General features: G+C 50.4%; 1 protein-coding gene across 1 annotated transcript in view; it reads right to left on the bottom strand.

Annotated features, from left to right (window-relative positions):
• LOC135920802 (uncharacterized) overlaps positions 1 to 23,987 on the bottom strand; it is an 81,657-nt gene extending 57,670 nt beyond the window's left edge. The window contains exon 1 of the mRNA XM_065455065.2: positions 23,688 to 23,987. Coding sequence (XP_065311137.1) covers positions 23,688 to 23,753 — 66 coding nt within the window. The 5' untranslated portion in view covers positions 23,754 to 23,987. The remainder of the gene's footprint in view (positions 1 to 23,687) is intronic.
• Positions 23,988 to 24,821: the final 834 nt, after the last annotated feature.

Below are 24,821 nucleotides of genomic sequence, written 5' to 3'. Positions count from 1 at the left end.
TATACACCCCAAAGGATGCAAACTTTTTTAGAGCGTAGGAAAAGTTACGCCCTTTGGGGTGTATCTCTGCCACAAAACAATAATCGTCACCTGCCTTGATTGCGTTTCCTTTCTTGAAAACGCCGCGTACGATACTTTCCTGCCGGTAATGCTATGTCATGCTGATAATGCGCATGCCGTTCGTTACTGGAAGGTACCGGGTTCGCCGTGTTAATGAAAGGAAATGCGGACAAGGCAAATGACGATTATCGTTGTGTGGCAAAAGGGCGTAATTTTGCTTAAGAGTGCACACAACGATAATTATCGTCTGCCTTGCTTGCGTTTCCTTTCTTGAAAACGCCGCGCCCGCTGCTTTCCTGTCGGGAATGCAATGCCATGCTGATAACGCGCATGCCTTTCGTTACTGGAAAGTACCAGGCTCGCCGCGTCAAAGAAAGGAAATGTGGACAAGACAGATGACGATTATCGTTGTGCGACAAAAGGGTGTAATTTTGCTTTAGAGTGTAGGTCAAAAGTAAAATCCGTGCACGGGGGGGGTCTCTCGTCGACGCTGTGCGATTTTCGGGCGTTACACTCTAAGAACAGTTCACACCCTTTGGCGTGCCCCTTCTGCCGCACAACAATAATCGTCATCTGCCTTGATGCGTTTCCTTTAACGCTGCGAGCCAGGAACTTTCCAGTAACGAACGGCACGCGCGTTATCAGAAGGGGCACTCTAAAGGGTGTAAACTGTTCTATGATGATAACGCGCGTGCCGTTCGTAAAGGCCGATCCACACGACGGACCAAGTCCGCGGGCCGCTCGGTCACGTGATGCGACGTCACGGCCCGCCGCGGTCCGGTCCGGGGCAGAGCACATCCACACGGCGGACCGCCACAGCAGACGACAGAGCAGACCAACCAGCTACACTCTCGGCCAGAGTGTTATCATTGTTATCATGCCGGCTCGAGTCCCACAAAGCCGGGAACTGCTCAACGAGGTATACAAAATGAAAAAACCTCCTCGTCACTCCAAGAGGACACGGTGTTTAATAAATATATCTGCTGCACGCACGCGTAGGCGGAAAGGCGAACATCGAACGACTGGCTTGACTGGCTTTTGCTGAGCCGAAAACTAGATTGGATTTGGCTGAAGACACTCTGTTGCCGGACAACAATCGTTGGCTAAGCCAAAATCGCTGCGGTTTGCATGCGGTCCGCCGCCAAAACGGAAGCGGGAAAAGCCTCGGCGATTTGTTGGACCGCGAGGGCCGCAGTCTTGCGCGGGCCAACGGCGGTACGCACGAACTGGTGACGTCCTATCACGTGATGCGCGGACCGCGGTCCAAAAGAGCAATTTGGTCCGTCGGATCGGCCTTTACTGGAAAGTTGTGGGCTCGCGGCGTTAAAGAAAGTAAACGCATCAAGGCAGAATACGATTATCGTTGTGTGGCAGAAGGGGCACGCCAAAGGGTGTAAACTGTTCTTACACTCTTAAAATGGTTGCACCCTTTGGGGTGTATATTTGTCCCACAACAATAATCGTCATCTGCCCTGCTTGCGTTTCCTTTCTTGAAAACTCGGCGCTCGCTACTTTCCTGTCGAGAATGCTGCGTCACATTGATAACGCGCATGCCGTTCGTGACTGTAAAGTACCGGGTTCGCAGCGTTAAAGAAAGGAAGCGCGGGCAAGACAGATGACGATTATTGTTGTGGGACAAGATAAGCCCCAAAGGGTGTAAATTTTTCTAAAAGTGTAGAGCGTACACTCTTAGAAAAATTTACACCCTTTGAAGCCGATGTTTGAAAAGTTTGAAAAGTTTAAGATCTGTGCGCCACGTGGTGGCACTCACGCGAACTAAACCCTCGTGTCCAAAAAAGCTGGATACACTCAGTCAGCCAGTTGGCTGAGTTTCCCCGTGGTAATATATTAACTGGTCCACTTCTACACGCTTAAAATGAATGACCCGACATTTAGTGGAAATGAACTGACTGGCGTGTATAATTTACTTTGCTAACGTGTAACAGGTAGCGTCAGAAAGAACGCAAACTATCCTTCTCTGAGCAGAATCTCAACTGAAAATTCCGATAACTTTCAACAAGCTACGTGTGTCAGACACGTCATGGGCACATGTACGCTTTACAAAACTCTAACGAAGCCTTTTTTTTTACATCTTTCTACAAAAGCTTTAGGACACACATGTGCCTTTCACTCTCCTTACAAATTGTATATCCACCACCTCTAAAAATTAGAAAGCCGTAGGTAATCAGGGATTTACTTAATAAGACTAAAGTGAAATACAAACACTGTCTTTCCGGCTCACCACGGTCCAGTTAGAGCTATTACTGCACTAATCAGGCGTGCTAGAATGGAGCGTTTTAAGAACGCATTTCCATAAACTGCAGGCTAACTAGAACCTTACTTGGAGGAAACTTGATACAATGTTAGGAACTGGGGCGCCACTTGACAATGTCGACGAGCTTTAAATTCATATTATGTGAAGGAAACAGTGAGGGAAACTGGATAAAGTCAACGTAAGACAAAGAAGCCGCTGTGTCTTCCCTCGGCTTCGTCCTATTTCATGCGCTGTTTCCATCACGTACAAGTAATATATTAACTGATCCATTTCAATAAGCTTAAAATGAATGACCCGAGAGCTAGTGGAAATGAACTGATTGACGTGTATAATTTACTTTGCTAACATGACTTATCCAACAGCCTGAGAAGCAAGCACTCGGTAGCCGAAAAAATGCATGTGTCGAAACAGTTTTGTTGACCATCATAAGTGGAGGCGGAGTTACTCATCTATTTTATAAATAAGAACAGTGCAGCTTGTGATTACATTGTCATATAAGTTCTGTTGGTAAAATGTGCCGCTCATATTACTCCCGGTCCACTCACACATATAGAATATACATAGGTCTTCGAAAAAGCTCTTCACTCCTTATTGTCATCGTTCACAAACAAACAATAAATAATAACATGCTGAAATTGGTTTTAGAACCGGTCGAAAGAGTTGGCTCTCCTCACCCGGAAGGAAAGCCTAATGGAACACACAATGAACACAATAATGAACGTAATAATTTGCTACTATGACATAATATAAACCGTCAGTAAAGCGCTTGGCTGTATTCAAACTACGGTCCATTTCTACACGAGCTTCGATTTTATAGAGCATATGTCCTAGCCCACCGCATCGCCAACCTTTCCGTCTGCTGGTGGCGTCAGTTTATGCCATCACGAAAGAGGCCGCGTGAGAATCTAGAAAAGAAATTAATAGGAAAAGCTATATTTTCAACTCGAAGCTCGGATACTCTTTATGCAATTTCCAGAAGGCGGGGTTCAATGCGGCAAGAAATGATGTGTGCTCTGCCGGGAAAGCAAACCAAGAAAATCAAACGTAGCAGCGGCACTAATTAATTCTATACCTTAAGACACTGTCAGTGCCGAACTTCGTGAACGTGGCGGTTGAGATCTTTATTTTGCATTGAAGGGGGTGTTGAAAAGCATCAGAAAAGCTAAAAAAAAACAAGAAACGTTGAAAAATGCTATTCACGGCTTGAAAGGGGGGGGGGGGGGGACCATGTTGCAATGTTCGAATTTTACGCCACCATGCATGGTTCAGTGGTTCTAAACGTGAGACTGCTTAGTTGTGCAGTGCAGTCATTTCGTGTTATTTCATATATTTCCCGAATCATTTGGTGTTCTATAAGTGGTGCGTGCGCGAAAGGTCGTGTGGTTCACTGCACCACGCGCATACCATCGTCGCAGCCCATCACCACGTTCTTCCGGGGTGCCCGTATACACGGTTCTGTCGTAGCAGCGTTTCGAAGACTGTTCACCCTCCTCTCAAGGGGCTCAGAACACTGTAAAGAACACATCTAAGATACCGCAAGGCGAGCATTTTGCGACCTTACTTCTTACACTGTGTGTACGGCGTCTCAGTTCTTCTTTTACACTGCGGAACGCGTGCGTGCCTGGTCCATGTGTGGTGTATGCATCCAAAAGGTGAACTGCACTGTCACTATGTGCGTGCCGGCACGGTACGATCGCACAGAAGCCGGCGGCGTGTCGCTACAGCTATTCTCAGGCCTTCGCGCCCCCTTGTTGGGTCGTCCAGGTCGAGTGAAACAAACGGAGCAACGAGGAGGCCGCGTAACTTTCCGTTCGCCCTTTGAACCGACCAATCGTTGCCACTCTCTCTTTCTGCTTCGTCTGTTTTTTCTTGGTGCTCAAGTCTGGTGTCACCAATCGGGAAGCGTGTGCGCCTGTATGTGCGTGCAGAGGAGGTCTCGCTGCCTGGTTACGTTGGCTACAGCAGTGCCAGTGAGTGCGCTTTCGCACACTGTACTTCTGCGCCTTGCCACGACAGCGCCCATCCGCAGACGCGCCCCCGTGTTGCGCTGTACATCCGCGCCACCCTCCCGCACGTCCTCATCGACACAAGCCATCTGTGCAGTGCTGTGGTAGAGTGCGTGGCCGCTACCGTGCGCGTCTGCGGCGCCGACACCTCTGTGGCATCTGTCTACATGCGCCCAGGTGGCGGTCGCAGCGGCCGCCCGCAGAACGATTTCACCTACCTCACGCGCCTCATTCCCTCGCTTTCGGCAGACTGTGTCGTCTGTGGGGACTTTAACGCTCACCACCGTAGCTGGGGAGGTGGTCACAGTGATCTCCGAGGTAAAGCGCTCCTTGCCACCGCGTCAACGCTGGGCCTGTCCATCCTAAACAGCGGGAGGCCCACGTTTGTGCGCCGCGGCGTACAAACCTCGTCGATCGATCTGGCACTTGTCTCGGAGCGCTGCTCATATTTCTGGCAACGCGCACCGGACACTGCCGGATCGGATCACTTTCCTATCACCCTATCGCCCACCTCCCACAGCCGCGGAGTTGTTCGCGTGTGCGTTGTGGTTAGGTGGTCGCTTTTCCGCGATTTGTGTGACGAGTGGTCGCGCGACGTCGATTTTTTCGCGCACATAGCGGACTCAGCTAGGCGCGCGTCGACGAGTGTTGTTGTGCCGGCCGGCACTCCCTGCCCGGACATAAAGTTGTTGAACATTCGCGCCGCCCGCCGCCGTGCCCAGCGCCGCGCCATCCGCACGAGTGCCGCGTCTGACTGGACCATATATAACAGACTGGACGCTGTGTGCCGACGGCATGCCAGGCAGCTGCGCCGCCGCAGCTGGGCTAGACTTTGCGCGTCGCTTGCTGACCCGCAAAACCAACACCGTGGCTGGCGCATCATGCGCTCTATGGTGAGTCCGAGGACTCCACGATGGCCAGTTCTCGGCATCGCTGTTGCCCGCGGCATCACCGAGATGGCGCTCGCCGAACTGCTAGCAGACTCCTTCGCTGCCGCCAACGCCTCAACAGCACCCGGCGTCCCTGCGGCTGCATTGCGGGCGCTCTATACGGCTGTGTTCGTGGGAGGGGGAGATCGCGCGCATACCGCGCGGGCGATTGACAGCCTGTGCAGCGACGACTTCACCTTCCACGAGCAGCAGCGCGTCCTGCACCGCAGGCGACGCCGCACCGCCCCCGGAGCAGACGGCATCACACACCAGATGCTTCGCAACCTCGACGACGCCCAGCGGCAGCACCTCCTAGACGCCTACAATGCCGTCTTCCGTGAGGGCTCCCTGCCGGAGTCGTGGCGCTCTGCTGTCGTGGTGCCGGTGCTGAAGCGCGGAAAACCCTCACGCGAGCTCGCCTCATACAGGCCGGTCTCGCTCACATCTGTGCCGGGAAAGACCATGGAGGCGATGGCACTACACCGACTCCAGTGGATTGCGCAAGCCCGCGACGCCCTCCCGCCAGAACAGTGCGGTTTCCGAGCACAGCGCTCCACTGCAGACTGCCTCGCTATTGTGGTCGGCACGCTGGAACAAGCCAGGCGCGCCGGAGAGGCCGCGTTCCTCCTCCTCCTCGATGTACGCAGCGCTTTCGACACTCTCCCGCACGAATCTGTCATCTGTGCTGTGCGTGCGCTCGGTGTTGCGGGCAACCTGCTTGCCTACGTCCAGGCTTTCCTGGCCGACAGGAAGTTCGCCGTCCGCGTCGGCAGGGCCACCAGCTCGCCTCGGCCAGTGACCACCGGTGTGCCTCAGGGTAGTGTGTTGAGCCCATTTCTGTTTAACCTCACCCTCGCTCCCATCATCGAGTGCATACCGAAAGCTGGCCGATTCCCTGTGCGTGCTGTTGTGTACGCGGACGACGTCGCACTCTACGTCCGGGGGCCGACGTCCGCCATCACCGAGATGCGACGCGGACTACAGGAAGCTTTGGATTCGGTCGCTGGCTTCCTCCGTGCCATCGGCCTAGAGCTATCAGCGACCAAGAGTGAGGCGATAATGGTGCACCCTCGCGCTGCCGCACGCCGCCACACCGGCCGTGTGCTCATCGATGGTGTGCCACTAAGCTGGGAACCGACGGTGTCCTACCTCGGTCTAACCATCGACCATCGCCTCACCTGGGTCGCGGAAGTGAAACGCCTACGCGCCGCCTCTCTCCGTGTGGAACGTGCGGTTCGCCGCCTCCTCGCGCGCGGGCAAGGCTGCGCCCCTTCCTTCGCCGTCCGTGTTTATGGAGCGATGGCGCTATCGCGGGTGTTCTACGCTCTGCCGCTCTGTGATGTGCGCGACTCCCTGTGGCGCGCCGTTGACCGCGACCATCGCAGGGTGCTTCGTGTGTGCCACGGCCTCCCCCGCGTGTCGAGAGTGGCAGAGACGCTCGCCGAAACTGGCGCCTGGCCCCCCTCACTGACGGCCGATCTCCGCGCGCTCGGCCACATCGAGCGCCTCTCTAGAGCCCCCGGCACGAGCCCCATCCTGTCGCTCATACGGGATCTCCCTGCGTCACGAGTGGGCAAGATGCTCCAGCTGTTCACGAACATTGTGGCTGATCCGCCGGCTCCACCACCAGACTGGCCGCCACCGAGTCTCGCCGTGCCCCTGGACGTGTGTCTCGAACTGCCAGGCGTCCGCTCCAAGCAACGCACGCCTCTCTGCGCCATCGTGCAGGAGGCTGCAGCGAGGATAGAGGACGACCTGGCAGGGAGAGCGCACCTGTACACGGATGGCTCGGTACTCGAGGACGGCTCTGCGGCTGCTGCTTGCTTCGCCCCGAGCCTCGCCATCGAGTCCCAGTGCCGCCTGCCCTGCCGAGCCACCTCCACCACCGCTGAGCTCGTGGGATTACACCTGGCTGCGGACGCGCTCGAGCAATCGCCGCACATCGCTCGCGCGGCGATCCTAACAGACTCGAGGCCCGCACTGCAGCAGCTTCTCCTCGAGGAGCGCGCCCCACTGCTCGCCCAGCGTGTTGCCTGCAGATTCCATGCCTTGCAGCAGCGGGGACTGGATCTGCGGCTGCAGTGGGTGCCATCACACGTTGGCGTCGCCGGGAATGAGGCCGTCGACGAGCTTGCGCGACGCGCACACGTTGTCAACACGCCGATCACACGGCGGGTCAGCTCGTTCGACGCCGCGCGCCACAGCATCCGCCGAGAGCTCGCCCTACGCCACCCCGACGACCGGGTTGCGCGGGGACGCCCGCCACGCCATCTCCCGGAGGCCGGCTTCACTAGACGCGAGCGCGCCTTCCTCCTCGCCCTGCGGACCGGTTCCGTCTGGCCCGCCGAGAGGAGGCATCGCCTCCAAGGAGCCCCCTCCCCTCTCTGCCGGGACTGCGGCGCGACCGAAACGTTGGAACATTTACTGTGTGAGTGTCCGACTTTTTCGAACGCGCGCGCGGCCCTCGCAAAAGTCTACCGTACGCACAAACTTCCCTGTGCCACGGTGGACAATCTGCTGCACCCCTCTGGCTGCATCTCGAGCCAGAAGCGCCTCTTCCGAGCGATTCTGGTGTTCGCCGAGGACATCGCCCTGGCCGATCGCCTCTGAGCCCCCTCCCCGCGCTTACGGTGTTTCGACCGCTGCTGCTGCTTCCCTCTCCCTTTAACCACTCTTTTCTACCCCATCCCCCCAGTGCAGTGCGGTTGAGGTGTCCTCATCTGAGAGACAGTTACTGCACTGCACTTTAACCCAATTATTTCCTTCCCAAACAAGAACCTCTCTCTTCCTGCTCCTCGGGGGATTTCCCCTCGAGGGCGACTTCCGCGCCTCGAAGCTTGGTGCGCGCGCGTATACAGACCATGTAGCTCCGGCATCGTTTTCTGGACCGCGCCTCTTAAGGAAAAAAAGAAGAAAAAAAGAAGAAAGAAAATTCAGTGATAAAAAAAGGGTCGTTTGCAGCGCACCTCGAGGGGCTCAGAGTTTAACGGGTGAGTGCTCGAGGCGGCGCCGAAGACGGCCGCGCATACGCAAAGGTCACCGCATGACGTCTGACCCCAAAACGACGTGGAGACGAAGGTGAACGCCCGCGCAAAGCACATGTCTCCCAGCGCGTACGGAATCGTTTGATCTAAAAAGAAAAGCGAGGAGAGAGAGAGAGAGATGGGTAGAGAAAACAAGGGTGCACGCACTCGTAAACACGGAAAAGGGAATATCCTCGCAGTGGGTAATTGTGCCGCTATTGCTTTCAGAAGCGCGAAGTTGAGGAGAGAAAGAGCGCGACAGCTTGCAACCGGTGACTTGAGCTCCGCGCCGCGAATAAACATAATAAAAGTGGTCGAAGCGATAACTTAACGACAAATTTGCGGTATAAATGATCGTAACAAACTCACTCCAGATCCTCAGGTGGTCCTGAGGATCTCAGGTGGTCGAAATTTCCGGAGTTCTCCACTACGGCGTGCCTCATAATCAGAAAGTGGTTTTGGCACGTAAAACCCCATAATTAATTATATTAATATATGCGGTGTTATAGGCCGTAAGATCATCCACACGCAGCTCTGAACAACAAATTGTCCGAAAGGCTAAAGACACTGTATATCGTTACATGTTCGATTTTTGTTAATGTCGAAAAGGGGGGGGGGGGTGCTTTTTAATGAAAACTGGAGAGGTTAATTGCTAGATGTGCCTGGCGGCATGCCTATATATAGCATGCTATTCCAGGTGAACGCATTATGTGCAGGCGCCTAAATGTTGTGTTATGTCTGTGTCATTTCATTTAGGCTTATAGTTCGCACAAGCAAGCACATGTTCACTATATACAAGTAGTGGTGTCGCCTAGCATTATAGCAACCTGAAGTAGCAACACCCTTTAACTTCGTCATGGCCTAACTGGGCCAAATATTTAGTATCCTAATATTTTTGAGCAACAAGCACGGGTGGCTAAAATTTGCAACCAGAAAGCGTAAAGCACCATGCCTGCATACTCCACCTCATAAGTCGTTTACAGCGCGGCTGAAGGCACGAGGCATACACAGGCAGCATCCTATGCGCAAATGTCGGTAGTTCCGCGCGCAACTGTCTGATTAATGGCAGGGTTACTTAGTTCTGTTTTTGCTTGGTATGTACAGTCGACCGGTCCCTTGACAATGCCGCGCGGTCGTCGACGCTCCAGTCGGTCATCGCCTCGCGAAGCGACGAGATTAGCTTGCCGATCTCTCTTGCTCTTATTTCGTTGTTTCGCGCCATTAGAAGGAGCTGACCGGCCGGCGCGTCGACGCTCGTGCGAAATTGTTAAAAGAATCGGTCGACTGTACATGATACGTTACAGCAATGCGGGACATGTTAGGACCTTTGCGCATGCACGTCCTATGCGGCGAATTCAGCAGCCGCTGAGCAGACCTCGCGGCGCGGATGAACATACCTTGAAGGGCATTCGGCCTTCCTATTGGCTAAGGAGTCTCGCAGCTTTCGCACTGCTGCAAATGACTTGTCAGGTGGAGTGTAGCGGCACTATTTCTGGCGACATATCCACAATGATACCCCCACTTCCCCCTTTTTATTTATTTTTCATCAGCTAACTAACTATACATCCAACACTATAAAAGAGGTGTCGGGAATGATACCACGCCAGGTGATTCTGGCACGGAGTGTCCGCATATAAAGTGTTTTCCGCGTGGCTAGGAAGAATGAACCATGGAAGCAAGGAGAAAAAAGAGTGAAAGCGCTTCTACATGAAAGAGTGCCGCACAAAACCACAATGCTATGTATTTTTTTAATACTAAGCAGCATCGTGGCGAGATATTTTCACTTATTTCTTGCGGCTAAAAAAAGGCATTTGCGAAAGCTATAGCGTGAATAGTTATTAAACAAATTATAATACCACCAGTTTCTCAGGACCACTATCCAAAATATTCAGCATGTTTCAGACCTGTGCAATGAAGGTGTTTTCGTGCTTATTTTTCTCAACTTCCTGGCTTAGCTATTGTTAGAGATTCGATTGCCACGCGCGCAAAGCTGTATTGAGTGGCAAAAAATGTATAGGCAGTTTGCATTCAAGAAGTAAAAGGGGCACTGCATGTGCGACAAACATAATTGTGCTAAACGAGACTGATTGCTCAACAAGAAAGCTTTACTTCTACGCATCCTGACAAGTACGTGGTTCAAACTCATATTCGAGGTGTACGTGGTTCGTGACAAGTACGTGACAATTACGTGGTTCAAACTCATATTCTTCTCACGGGGGCGCGCGACGTCACACGCGGCTGATCAGCCCCACTGGGACCATCTTGGGGTCACAAACTAGTGAACAAACACGAGTGTGTATGTATCAAACAAGGACGTAGTAACGCGACGCAGTGCGCAGACGTTCCATGAGGCTTCCCTCTCTCGTGCGCCACCGCCTATGACTCATCGAACCCGGAGGAAAGGCTTCCAAGGAGCGTCCGGGATGCATCCAACCCAGTGAGCGCCCTTGTCGGGAGATAAGACCTCGTGCCGCGTTCTGTATATAAGGCCACGATAAAATGCGCCCGCGCGCCCTCTTGGAGCACTTTGCCGAGCTGGGCGGTCGTTGCTCAACGGTGCGTCTCGCCATGACTATCGGAGGAGGGAGCAGCCACGATCCACGCTGGCGTCTTCGGAGCATCCCGCGCCGCCCATGGCAAGGGGCGAGCAGCGGCGGCGGCAACGTATCGGTGGCACGGGTGCACGGCACGCGTCAAGGTGACCCGCGGCTGGTGCGCGGGTTAATGCAGAAGCAGTGCTGGCGCGCGCTTGCGCACACACCGGCGGCCATGTCGCAGCGGCGCTCGACTTTCTTCTGTCGTGCTTGTTCATGCATGCGGGAAACACGCCCGCCCGAGTCTTGCAACGTGCGCCCGGATTCCGCGCGCGCCACTGTGCATATATAGAGTGGCTTACCTGCCTCGTACGAGAAAGGAATATGAGCCCACCATAAAACATGCGGAGAAGAGGAGAAAGAGAGAAACGCTCGGAACAGTGCGAGTACCGCTCCACCCAACTAAAAGCATCGTGGAAAGTTTTGGTTTACATCTACGCGAATGAAAAGCTTTTGTTGTTCTCTCGGAAGGCGATTGAATGGATTATAGACCTCTTCTTCCTCTCGCCTTTATGTGATCCAACAAAAACACCTTTGTTTATGCGACGTGATCCTTGGCGCGCGCATGTACCATATATCTTTCATTTCTGTCTCGTCTTTCTTCCCTCTGATATTTTTCAGTGTCCTGCCAACCCATCCCCAAAGAAAAATAAGGAAGAAAACGTCCACTGTTGCTCAGCCTCCAATCGCCGAAATTTCCCGGAATTTGTTTTCAATAACAGTTAGAAAGTTGAGCATTCGCATGGTTATTTCGTTCTTTTTTTCTTTGCTTTTCTCTTTTTGATGCAAACAGTCGCCTTTTGATTCTGTTCTTTCTTCATCGTATACTAAGGCAGTCTAACAGCCAAAGTTGCACTCCGCATATTTTTGTGTGATATATTAAGCTTTCCCTATAGAAAAGGATATCCATATCATAGCAAGAAGGATTTTTAAATATACTGCTCAAAAAAAAAAACTTCATTGATCACATGACGAATATCAGAATTATGACTGTAAATGAAAATTTGGCCTTCAGCGTATCAGCAAAAGCATGACTTTCTGCTGAGGTTCGATTCGACGAGGTCATTACAGCAAAATGGGGCGCCACGTTCAAATCGACAAGGTCATTAATCCGAGAAATCAATAGTAGACATATATTTTCATGATAAACGCGTAACTGCCTAGTTGAAAGATTACAGCAACGTGCTCTACAGGGTATTTTTTAGCTGCACCAAATTTTTAAAATGGGAAAAATATAAATCACGGTAATGTTATGTTTAGCATTCGAGTGTACGCTAATGCCGCACTTACGTGCGTCATTAGCGAAGTTACAGTAATTAGTTTTCTAATTATCAACGATAGGTGGCTATAGACAGCAAATGAGTACTTCGGGGCCAGTCCTCGACACTACCTATCCCAACGATTAAATTTTGAATAGCGGAGTTCATGTGTGAGCTACGCGAACAATTAGTTCCCCTTGGCAGGCTCCTTGAAACCGTAACTTGCTGACAAAAGAGCGTCTGTGTCGTCGATGGCGCAGCCTCCCCTTTTTTCGTCACGTCTCCGAGGTCACCGCCGGTCCGGCCCCACGAGCAGTTCGCGTTATCTCCTTGCTGTCTGCGGCGTTGGCCTAGCGCTTCAATGCCGGCGGGCCGCCAAACTTACTTCGTCATTCCGTTGGGGCCCTGAAACGTTATTTCGTTTGTGGAAGTGGACACATGGCGCACAACGGCATGAAAAAGTAAATATGGTGGACTGCCGGCATTGAAGCGCTAGGCCACCGCCGCAGATAGCAAGGAGATAACGCCAGCTGCTCGTGGGGCCGGACCGGCGGTGACTTCGGAGACGTGACGAAAGGCGCGGGGGAAGGGGGGGGGGGGGTGCAGACATCGACGACACAGGCGCTCTTTTTCCAGCCAGTTTCAGTTTCAAGGAGCCTGCCAAGGGGAACTAATTCTTCGCGTAGCTCCCACATGAAATCCACTATTCAAAATTTGATCGTTGGGATAGGTATTGTCGAGGGTGGGCCCCCAAGTACTCATTTTCTGTAGCCGCCTATTGTTGATAATTAGACAATTATTTACCGTGCGTCAATTCCTCTGTATCCAGATGCCGCCAATCCGTATACTCGTTTGGTAAAGATAACGTTACCGTGATTTATATTTTTCCAATTTCAAAAATTTGGTGTAACTAAAAAAAAAACACCCTGTATATATTATATTGTGTGTATATCTCTTACTATGCATAATTTCTTAGTGCTTGTGCTTGCACACTCTGGAGTTTGCGGATATTTGTAGTGCAAGTATTTCCTAGTTCAGGTAAGCTGTACCGCAGGAAGCCCAAAAACAGTGCTATATGTAGTTGCAACATTGATGGTACTGTTGTGCCCAAGGACTTCCTGCCGAGAAACGTAAGCAGGTCCACAATGGCGGCCAAACACTTTGTCATGTACGAGATGTGAGGGCTCCGAGATAAGTCTCTATTAATGATGACGCCAAGAAATTGGTGCTTTCGTCTATATCGTATAGTTTGGTCATTAATCCTTAAAGCATACGCGTAGCCATCACTTTGCGAGTAAAAGCAATGAGTTCACATTTCTCAGCTGAAAACTCCGGGCCTTGCCTTCTTAGGCATGTTGACACAACCGTTGTAGCTTTCTGAAGTCGTGCGCGGACTTGTACACGCGTCACGCCTGAGACCCATATGCAAATATCGTCTGCATATACGGAGAGCTGAATGGTTTGCGGTAACGAATCGGCGAGACCAACGAGCACCAGGTTGAAAAGGGTAGGGCTGAGTACTCCGTCTTGCGGTACACCACGACTGGTATAGCTCGATGGCGTTGGTCCGTCTTCAGTCAAAATAAAAAAAAAGATCTTCCATTCAAATAGTTGCGTATCCAGCGAAAGGTGTATCCACCAATCCATACAGCTTCTAAGGCGTCCAGAACTGCATGATAGTCTACATAGTCGTACGCCCCTTTAACATCAAGGAATAGGGCCGCGGTGATTCGTTTCAGGTGTTTCTGGTGTTGTACGTATGTTACGAGGTCGATAGCGCTATCTATGGACTAGCGTCCGTGTCGAAAACCAGCCATTACCTCTGGATAGACGTTGTAAAATTCCAAGTACCATTCTAACCGTGTAAGGATCATTCTCTCCGTTACCTTGCCGACACAGCTGGCCAGTGATATTGGACGGTAAGATGACAATGCCCATGTGGATTTGCCAGCCTTGAGGAGTGGAACAAGGCGACTGGATTTCCACGCGCTAGGGACCAGGCCGTCACGCCATGATGCGTTGTATAGGCCAAGAAGGGCATCTCTGGCCTCTGGACCAAGGTTTGCAAGCGCAGAGTATGTGATGCCATCGTGTCCTGGTGACGAAGATCGCCTGCACCCAGCAAGCGCGGCCTCCAGTTCTTCGATGGAGAAAGCAGCGTCCATACGAGGATCTCGGGAGCAAGGGGGCACAATGGGAATAGGTGCGCAAGGTGAATGCGTGAGCGCCGGACCCGCGATCCTTGCGCAGTAATCTTCAGCTACCTAGACTTCTTGGCGTCCTTGATGGAGGGCTGGAGATTTAAATGGACGGTGCTGTTGAAAAGCTGTTCGAAGTCCGCGGACTGTTCTCCAGACAACCGACAGAGGTTTACGCGGATGGAGAGACTCACAAAAGGATTTCCAGCGTTGATTTTTCAGTACAGCAAGGCGACGCTGAATTTTCTTTTGAATGCGTCTGGCCTCTCTATTGTCGTAGAATGATTTAGTCCGTCTGTACCATCGCTCCGCTCGCCGGCAGATTGCATGGAGGCGCTGCATTCCTGCATTAAAATCTGTGTATTTCTCCAATGGCCGAAATGCACTCAGAACTTGTCTCGGTCTCCCAAAAACGACATCATCGATTGCGACAGTGACCATTTCCAGAGACGCTCCTTTGACAGTCTACATTGATACAGATGTCCTTAGAGCACACATCCGACACCTGACTCGGATTCCCTCCCACCATCTTGCTTGCTTGCCAGCACAAAGGCCACATTCAACTTTTACCAAGAGTATTGTAAGACATCAGTCCTACTTGCCATCACAATTTGCGCCTGCTACACAATTATCAGACCCCTTGTGGTGTCTGTACCGGCCGCAAGTGCAGTGGACAATTCCAGGCATCAGAAACAAAGCTGGAGCGCCGTTGCAAGCTTTGAAACAAGCAACTTTGGAACACCTTCACAACGTGCACAGATTCCGGCAGCATGTCTACACAGACGGTTCGGTAAAACTCAACAGCTCTGCTGCTGCAGTCATCATCCCGGCAAAAGCTGAAGAAATCAAATTAAATACTTAATGTGTGACCACATCGACGGGTGCAGAACTCGCGGCACTCCGTGCTGCACTTTATTTCATTAAGCAGGAACCACCGCAACAATCTTTAGTGACTCCAAGGCAGCCCTTCATTGCATACAAAGCCCAATGCGCCACGGACCCCATGAACGACTGGCCTCAGAAATTCGACACATATATCATCACAGCCATGACAAGGGACACAACATAACCTTTCAATGGCTTCCACGACATTGTAACATCAGCGGGAATGACCACGCCGACGAAGCCGCCCGATCTGCGCATGAAAGTGGTCAACGTGTCTTGATTCCGCTTTCGCGAACACGCTCTGCGGCTGGACTGCGATTGATGTCACGTGATTGTACTTTGCCCCTGTGTAACTCGAACGTTTTCTCCATGAATCGTTTTCGTTCGTTGTCTTCGGACATGCGGATGCACCTCCCGTCTGGGTTACCACGACGTGAAGGGACCTTGCTGTACCGTCTGTGGCTAGGCGTTGCCTTTACGAACTCTTATGCTTTCCTTATTGGAGTGGCCGGCCCCACGTGCGACACATGCAACATCGATGAGACGCTCGCACATATTATCTGTGTCTGCCCGCGTTGTAGCGCCCAGAGACAACTGATGTGCAGAGTACTGGACCAGTTGGACAATCGTCCACTATCAGAACTCAAAGCTTTAGGTCAGTGCTCCGAAAAAACATCCGCGTTGAAGACCTTACTCGCGTTATTAAGGTTCCTGCGGTCTACGGGGCTTCACGATAGACTTTAAGGATGCCGCCCCCTACCGCTCTATAGTGTACGCGCTTTGCTCGTGCTCGTCTCTCTTTCTCTCTATCTCCCCCTTCCACTCTCTTTCTCTTTTTTATCCCCCTTAACCCTTCCCCCCGTGCAGGGTAGCCAACCGGAACAACCTCTGGTTAACCTCCCTGCCCTTTTCTTATTCTTCTCTCTCTCCCTCTCCCTCTTGCTATACATGAGTAGTAAGCCTCTGAGTTGTGCCGCACTCCATTCCGCTTGCTGCTGATCTTGATTTTCATCTCGTTGATGTGAGACAATGCCTTCTCGATAGCCTCACTGGACTGTGACAAACAGTGGCGCCTGTCCACAAAGCTTTCTCATCGTCTGGAACTGCTGGCTGCTGACAGCTTGAATTTCTCCATACACACGTTTCCAGCGTTTCCACGCGTTTCCAGTGTTGTAAAGCAGCCAGACACAGTTCCTTTCCTGTTCTATAGTAAAAGGAATGAAGCTGTGAGCATATCACACGGGCGAACCCAACTTTTAGGCAGGTGGAGAAACGCAATCAAGCCAGAGAAAGCACCGAGGAAATGAATTGTTCTGTTTGAATTAAATGTAAAAAAATGATAAAGTAAAAGGAAGTAATAGAAAGCGGACGAATAGATAACTTGCTGCTGGTGGGAGCTGAATCCACATGTTCTCCCCAACACATACGGTATACTTTATCAAATAAGCTACTACTGTGGCCATCCTCCCGTTCACTTTCTTGGGTCATCAAGTCCACTGCAGGATGAAGGCCTCTCCCTCCGATCTCCAATTACACCTGTGTACTTGTGCATATGTGTACAAGATTGGAGCCTGGAAGTGTTCGGCTGAATCCACATTGCGCACGGGCGTCGTTTTGACGGCCGCGCACGCGAAAATCGCATCGCTGCCGGTTTCTGTAGGGAGCAGAAAAGAACGGCTCGCGTCGCGATGCCGCGTGGGCTTCCACCATTGAGAGTGAAGAGTTCATTGCTGTGCCGCGCAGCTCGGTTCACTAAAGCACCGCCAGATGGTGTTACCCTCTGCACTTTGAACTAAGCTTACGCTTCACTTACATGGATGGGGAAGCCTACCGATTGTCCCCCGACGGTGTTTGCAGTATACCGGATGTTTCAGAGAACAATTTCAAATTAAAAAAAAAATTGCCTTTGACAGCACAATTCTAGTCCATGTGCTGGTCTACTCGAAGAGGCGGACATGCAAACAAATTGAAATGCATAATCAACTAATTAACAAAAACTCGCTAGTTAAGTTTTAAACTAATTTTCTTATATCACGTATTGCAATTTACAAATTCTAGCAGGGGAGTTCGCAACGCGGATCCACTTGGAACGAATTCTCAGGATGACGCCAGTTTTGAGATATTAATTCCCGAACTTTGTGGAGAAATACATTGGCGTTCGAGTTACTTTTGCGCTTCAGTGCATAAAACAACACTTTGTTAAGAAAGTAAGTGGAACGGCAGTGCATTTTTACCGCAAGTTTGACGGCGCATATCTTGTAAATGGTGTCATGCATACAATTATATGCAAGTGGATCCGCCTTGCGAACTCCCCTGCTAGAATTTGTAAATTTCAATATGTGCCTTGAGGTGATTAGTTAAAAAACTAATTAGAGAGATTTTGTTAATTTTCGATTATGCATATCAATTTTTTTGTGCGAGTGATGTCTGCCTCTTCGAGGAGACAAGCTCATGAAATAGAATTGTGCTATCTGTCACAGGAAATTTTTAACAAATTTTGAAAGTGTTCGCTGAAGCAACCTGCATATTGTGGACATGCCATGAAAACAGGTGGTGTAATTTTGCCGCGCTGTTCCCATCGTGCGGCGGATGCCCTCGCGTCGGTGGCGGCGCGGACGTTTGCCGCCGCGTCGCGTTTTCACTCGCGGTAAACACGCCATGCGGTTCCGGCTTTAGCCAGCGCCGCTCACGGTCAGGGTTGTGAATGTGAACACCCTTTTGAACCGCAGGCGTTCCGTAGTGCGTGAGGATCTTGTTCACGACACAAATATCCAAGAAAGGAAACGGGAGGATGTCCGCCGTGGTGTAGCGTTATTTGGCGCCAAACTGCACCCATAATGCAGAAGATGTGAGTTCGGCTCCCACCTGGCGGCAAGTTATCTCTTCGCCCGCTTTCATTTCGCTTTATCTTACTATTCCTAGAGTTCAGTTATACAGCAGTTAACTTCCCCTGTATACGCTTTATCTGGTTTCATTGTATGTTTCTTCATGTGGTCGTGACTAACAAAAAGATGAGCACCTCAGATATATCCTTATTGTTCTCGCTCTTCTAGGGAGAACTATGAGAGTGCAAGTTTATTTACTGTAATTGTCAACAGCAAAAGTTATTAAAGGTCATGCTAATGATAAGACGAGCAAACACTCTTGAAGAATGTAAATGCTACTATTCTCAGCGAGCTTCAGAAAAAAATGGTCTCGTCATTAATTGCATTTCTCGAATATCAATCTTTAAGTCACTTATTTCACGAAATGTTTTCCAAGAAGCACAATATAATTCGTTACTAACAAATATCTTGAAATTCCCTACATCTTTGAGAACTTCTGTTTATCCCTAAACATCTTTAAGTATCCCTGCGCTCCCACACACATGTGCTCTCCTAGTTAACCTCTCTACCTTGCTTTCCTTCTCTCTTCTTTTCTTTTTTTGTGTAGTGCTGGGCACGAGGTAGCGCCCTTGTTCCCAGACACGCATTTCCGAATTCCGACTGTGGTGGAGTGCAATAACGCTCGTGTTCGAACTACGGCATCCCTAAAGTCCAAGGGCAACTAATTATTAATTCTTCAATCAGTTAATTTTTTCCCTTTCTCGTGCTGGCACAGCATAGTCAAGTTTCTGACAATAAACTGTTTTTACAACGTTCGGCAAGTATTCCCATCCTTAGCTTTACAGTGACTGATACAAAGCAGTCGGTTCAGCAGGAGGGCGCCAGCAGACTTGAGCAGCAGACTCCGATATGCCGACACTTCTAGGACGTGGGGAGGCTGCTACAGAGCCAACCACCCTGCATAGCCTCCAAAAATAGCCGTCTTAGCAAGCGTCGTCGGTGCGAAGCACGAAGCCACTGATCGTAGCTTACTTAAAAGGAAGAGATCCGGGCACAGACCAAAATGGTTTAACAATATATTTACGTTTCGCCTACCCCACGAGAACCGTGCTCATTATCATCACAATCGTAGCTGCGCTGGATCCAACTCGACTTAGCTCTTCTTTCGTCGTATACGCGTTACACGTGTTAGTATATTTGGAGGTACAAACCCATCGATTCTTCTCTGGCGTTCACTCATCGAGACGCACCGATCCTCAGAAGCCAATAGAGCCAAAAACTCGGAAACAATATTCCGCACGCTGCACCTTGATTACTTAGGCAGGAGTGCACGGCTGCGTGATGCAAAATACACGTTGCACGCAGAATGCGACGGCCATGGCGGCGTAAAAGCTGCCCGTTTATTATTCGTAAACGGGTAATGAGCCCACTTCATTACTACCAGCGTCTAGGGCATGTCCTTGTTCTAGGGTATGTCCTTATCGTCGTGTCCTTGTACGAAGTCACTTTTCCACGCCCCTGTGTGGACCACGCACAGCTTCAGGGCAGTCGTCTATCTTTTGAAGGAGACAAACAGCGTTTTATTTTAAATCTCTTGTGTATGTATTGCTTCAACGTATAGTGAAACAAGAGCGATCTCTCTTACGCCGAAAAAACGTCGCGTATTCACCATACGCTGTGCTCGGCCAGTGGCGATGCCAGAGGGACGTTTAGGCCGTGCCTTCGGGCTCTCTTCATAAACTTTGCCGGAAGGCCAACTGTACACACCTGTCACTACAAGGTTATGCAAAAAGAAAAAGTGCGAAACGGACGGAAGGCTGCATTTTTCTCATGCACCTTTTTATCACCTTAATTAAGACATCTATTTACGGCAAGCACACGAAATATGTCAGTGAGAGGAATAAGTGCGTGGAGTCAATGAAATATTTATAGTATTTAATTTTTCACGTCTTCAGCTTTTTACAAGTAGCGCCGGCACTTGTATTGCCACGTGTATTGCTGCGTGCCTTGTTATGTATACAGACTTTTCGCATAGGAAGACGCTCGCCTCTAGTGTGCCCTTGGCAGCAGTGGTGCGACCAGCATGTGCTGAAGACCATAAGAGCATAGTGACATTGTGTACATCAGACTGTGCGCCCGAACATTACTGGATTATCTTTGGTGCGTTGGAGAGTTACGTTGGCGCGTACCGTTGACCGCGCGCTCTCAATCTGCCAGCCATGGTCAGGCGATAAATTGCACCTCGAGGGAAACAGAGGCGGCTCGCTGTGCCTAAGGTTCGTCGCGGGGCACACTCCATCTCAGTCGAAGGACGCCGGAAGCCGCGATCAGAGTCGCACAGCAAAGGCATTACGGTGCGTACCACGGTATCGCAGTACGAGGCCAGCGTGTGAAAATGTTAGTCTGGCGACTTGTGGAAACGGGAGTATAGCAGTATAATTCTCTGGGTTCGCCCAGATGCTCACAGAGTTAACCTGCACATGAACATGCACGCATTCACATATATAGGGTGTCCCAGCTAACGTTAGCCAAGCTGTCCAATAAAAACAAAGAATTTAAAGAACGTGGTGCAAGGTATACAATTTAAAGACCTACGGTGTTCGGTCGTCAGACCTCTGACGACCCAACAATGTAGGTCATATAATTGCATCTTCCATTTTGCACCGTTTTTTCATATTGTTTTTCGTTTCCATATTGTTTTTCGTTAACCAGCGTGGCTAACTTTAACTGGTACACACGGCATAAGGGTGCAAATGATACTGTGCTGTATATAGTTGATTTTAAATATAACACTCCATGCTCATTGAGGCCCTGTTTCTGCACGAGGAAGCAACCACTTCACATGCGTTCACGGCGCTGAAATGCGCGTTGCTGAGCGTAACCTCAGTGAGGTGTAACCAATGGCCGACTTGTCAGAATCCGTGCATTCAGCAATGCTAACCTAAGCCAAGGAGCACATCGAGAAAGCCGCCAAGCATCACCTGGCACTTTGGCGGAAATCGACGTCTTGGCGCTTTCCGAGATTGTATAGCAGCTGCTAAGCGCATGTTGTACGTGGAAATCAGGGAGCACAACGGATGACGTTCGGCACTTCTTTTTTCATTTCTGCGTACGGCAAATTGAATTGATTTCCCAGCATTGGTTCACTACCGGTCGCAAGCTCATATCGTGGTGAAACCAGACCTGCTAGACCGTACACCCAGAAATCAACTGATACAGTGTATATGTAATCTAAATACTGCGATGGTATGGAAGTGCGCACAATGCCACCAAAGAGGAAAGATAACAGCGAAATCGACATGAAACGTTTCATGAAGCGCACGTGTTACGTAAAGTATACAATATGTTTGTAAATGTCTGCAACGAAATGCATAAAAAATTAATTTTTGGTTTTATGCTACAGCTATAATTTCGCATAATTATCCTTTCTTGCTAAATATAATCCTATGGCTTTTTGAGTCTCGAGTTCACATATGTTTGCAAATATAATTCCTGTGTGTCGGGTTAAACAAAAATACGTTCGTTGAATCGGCGTCGTATAAGCTATTCCGGTTATCCCTTTTCCTTTAAATTGCCGCGGACCAGGGCGTTTGCCTCCTGCTACTCCTCTTTACTTTACTTGTGTCTTTACTTTACCTGAATGCTCAAGGCCTCGACATGTGCTACACATGGTATTGCTTAACTGTCACACCTAAACTAAAAGGACGATCCGCGCTCAAACAAAGTCACGTGCAAAATGCGTACAAACTAAGTATGTAGCACCAGTTGCAGTCAATGTGCTTGGTTGCACAACGGAGTGAAACTTGGCATCTATATAGACACGAACACACTCAACTGCAGGTTCCTGCCATACTATACCATGTAGTGAGCTTGGACGTTAGTGCTTTAGTCACCAGATTATTTGATAATTCAATGTTAAGTAAAGTGCCATTTCACGCTCATATGCTGAATCGCCAACGTCGGCTTCAGCCGCAGTATGCGCCACCGCGCAAATCTTGCCTATGCAGCCCTTTCCTTTCAGTGTTCAGTGCCATCGTACCTAACAGTTTACGAAAGTCGAAGTTATCCATAGGCCATCAAAACGTTTTTTGGAAAGCGATGCCTACAGCGTTTCAAAACAGCCATACCACAGGGCTCGCCGTCGCTCTGAACAAACATATTTCGGAGAGGAGACGCGCGGAAGTGCTCGGTCTGATGGCAGATTGCACTTCCCAGCAAAGCAAAGCCAGCAAAGAACAGGCACCATTGCGCGACCACGAGAGGGCCCCGTGAACCGCAGAGGGCACATTTCTCGCAGCCTGTGTGACGGCGGCGGTATACTTCTCGACACCTAGGGACAACATATAGAGAGCGCGTATGCCAGAAGGGGGGCAAGGGCAGTGTTGCGTCTGCCCTGGCCCCTCTGCTCACGCCCTCATTCATCCGTCCTCTATTTCTTCTGCGCCAGTATATTGCGTCAGCGAATAGGTACACAAGGCCACGCTGTCTTAGTTCAGCTTTTTCCCTGCTTTGCAGACAAGTACGCATACGTAAAGGTGCTCATGTGCTTCTTCGTTGAATATTAAAGCACTGCGGCGAATACTGAGAAGACTCTGTGTCAGCAGCAGAACATCTTTAAGGATTTGCAAAACGCTATGCACTTTTTCTGTTCTCCTTATTTTTTTTTCCGACATTGTTTGAACTGTCATTGACGACAGTTCAGCTGTTTCCTTTCGTAATTTCTGGAGAATCTGAAGTTACGTTTGGAGACAGCTCAATTTGGTTGTCGAGGGTGCCAGGTTGGCTATAGGTATACTAATGCCCCTCTTCGCGACCAGCGTCTGGAAACAGGTTGGACGCGTGAAAATGTTCAAAAGATGAGCGCCGTCATATGTAGATAGTTCTCAAGCACGTGAGGTTCTACGTGAATAAAAAATAAATTTCAGTGCTTATGTGAAATCGCGGACTCGAATTGATCAATCTTGTTGTTCTGAGCTGACTTATATGTTAGATATTGTTTAAAAGCCAACGTGCGCGTAAGACTAAACTTAGGGGAAAGGCGGACAGGGCAGAGTGCTGCTGTGCCGTATCACGTGAGTTCTCCGCTCATGTCTACAGTTTAGTGTTCTTTCCGGCGTCCGTGAGCAGCCTTACTAATGTCCTCAAGCAAGATATTGGAGGACTTGACTCATACCAATTTGCTGAGCTTGGCTGTGCTTGCTTCATGGTGTTCCATACACAATGGTAACTGAGGAGCTAACAGAGGAGAATCGGATATTAGATACTATAGCCATACATAAATGCGGATACTGAGTGCCCGAAATGTCGGTTACGGCTTTGTCATTGTCTCGCTGGACAATGTGAGTGGCAGCGCCCTCCGCTCACGAATTATAATCACGTAACGAAGTTTTGTGACTGAAAATAAAGCTGCTCTTTTTCGTAAACACCGCGTGAACACTGTCAGTGATTGGCCGGTGAGCTGACCTCGCTATGACTTCCTTCGCTAACATTCCCCCGATTGGAGGGGCAAGTCCTAGCAAGTGTAGTTCTTGCCTATGCGGACGGTTTTGTGAATCTGCGCCCTGGTTCCAGGGAAACAAAAGCCAAAATAAATCCGTTCCCTCAAGACACGTGCTAGACGCTCTCGGACTCACCCTTGTAGACGTGCCTCCGACGAACAGCACGAGCGGAAGCGCGGGCCCTACGAGCCGCAGCGGCATCTTAGGCGGCGGATGTCACAGCACTCGGCTGCGTGCAGAAGAGGATGCGCACAGCGGGTGTGGTGGGCTAGGGGTCACAGGCGGCAGCAGCAGCGGCGGGTAGCAGCAGCTCCGAAGGCGGCGGCAAGTGTGCCGGGCGGCCGTGGCGCTGCTCGGCGCCCCGTGCGATGCTCCATGCTCCTCCTCGGCCGGTGGCCTCCGCCGCTCTGGCGAGCAGAGGCGCGCGGCCGTTGCGCTGCTACTGGTCCCGCTCTCGCCACCGGTCTGTCACCGCTTGCCACTCTCGCCATGCAACTTCAGACGTGCAGGACAACCAAATGAAGAGCGACGAATTGAACGCATTTTCCTGTCCACATTGTATAAGTTCCAGATACGGCCCCCGCCCGAGAGGACAGCAGCAACAAAGAGCTTGTCGCTCTTCCCAGAATTTTTTTTTTCTCCCCTTCTGTCTCTTTTGTGAGCAGCAACTTGTGGCATGAGTTTTAAACAATGGCATAGAAGCCGAAACAAGTGGAAGTGTGGTTGAGGCGTCACTTCGCCACCCTAGTCTTCACATTGATTGCATGCCTCCGGACGGACTGCGCAGTGCGAGGCAAATAACTGTTGTCTCCTCTTCCAGGACCCCCCTTTCTCATTTATGTACCAAGCGCTTTCTATGTACTTGGTCTCAAAACATGCAATATGTGTTACAGCTTTACAAAAGGTTATCAGATATTCGGAACGAACCCGCAAGTGTTTAGGCGGACGAAAGTCTATAGCACTTGAAGTTATCGCAATAGTCACTGCACATGAAGCAGTCACTCAATGAAACTACTCGACGGGTTTTTCAGTAGCCCTTGCCGTAAGTACATCCAGTACTTCATTCGCCAGCCTCCGTGTAGTGATGAAATGTTCCTCGAAACGCTTCCACTGCCGATGTGCACTCATTAAGGCTATGTAAGGCTATGTAAAGTACTGATATTGTAAACTACTGCTTTCATTGACGCAGCAAAAAATTTTCTTCGGGGTGGAGGGGGGGGGGGAGGGGCACTCACTGAACCGGAAACGAGGAGGGTGAGGAGAGGTGGG

The sequence above is a fragment of the Dermacentor albipictus genome, chromosome 1 (assembly GCF_038994185.2).
Source record: "Dermacentor albipictus isolate Rhodes 1998 colony chromosome 1, USDA_Dalb.pri_finalv2, whole genome shotgun sequence".
Lineage (NCBI taxonomy): Eukaryota > Metazoa > Arthropoda > Arachnida > Ixodida > Ixodidae > Dermacentor > Dermacentor albipictus.
Note: the sequence above shows the minus strand (reverse complement) of the source record. Positions and strands in the feature narration are given on the sequence as shown.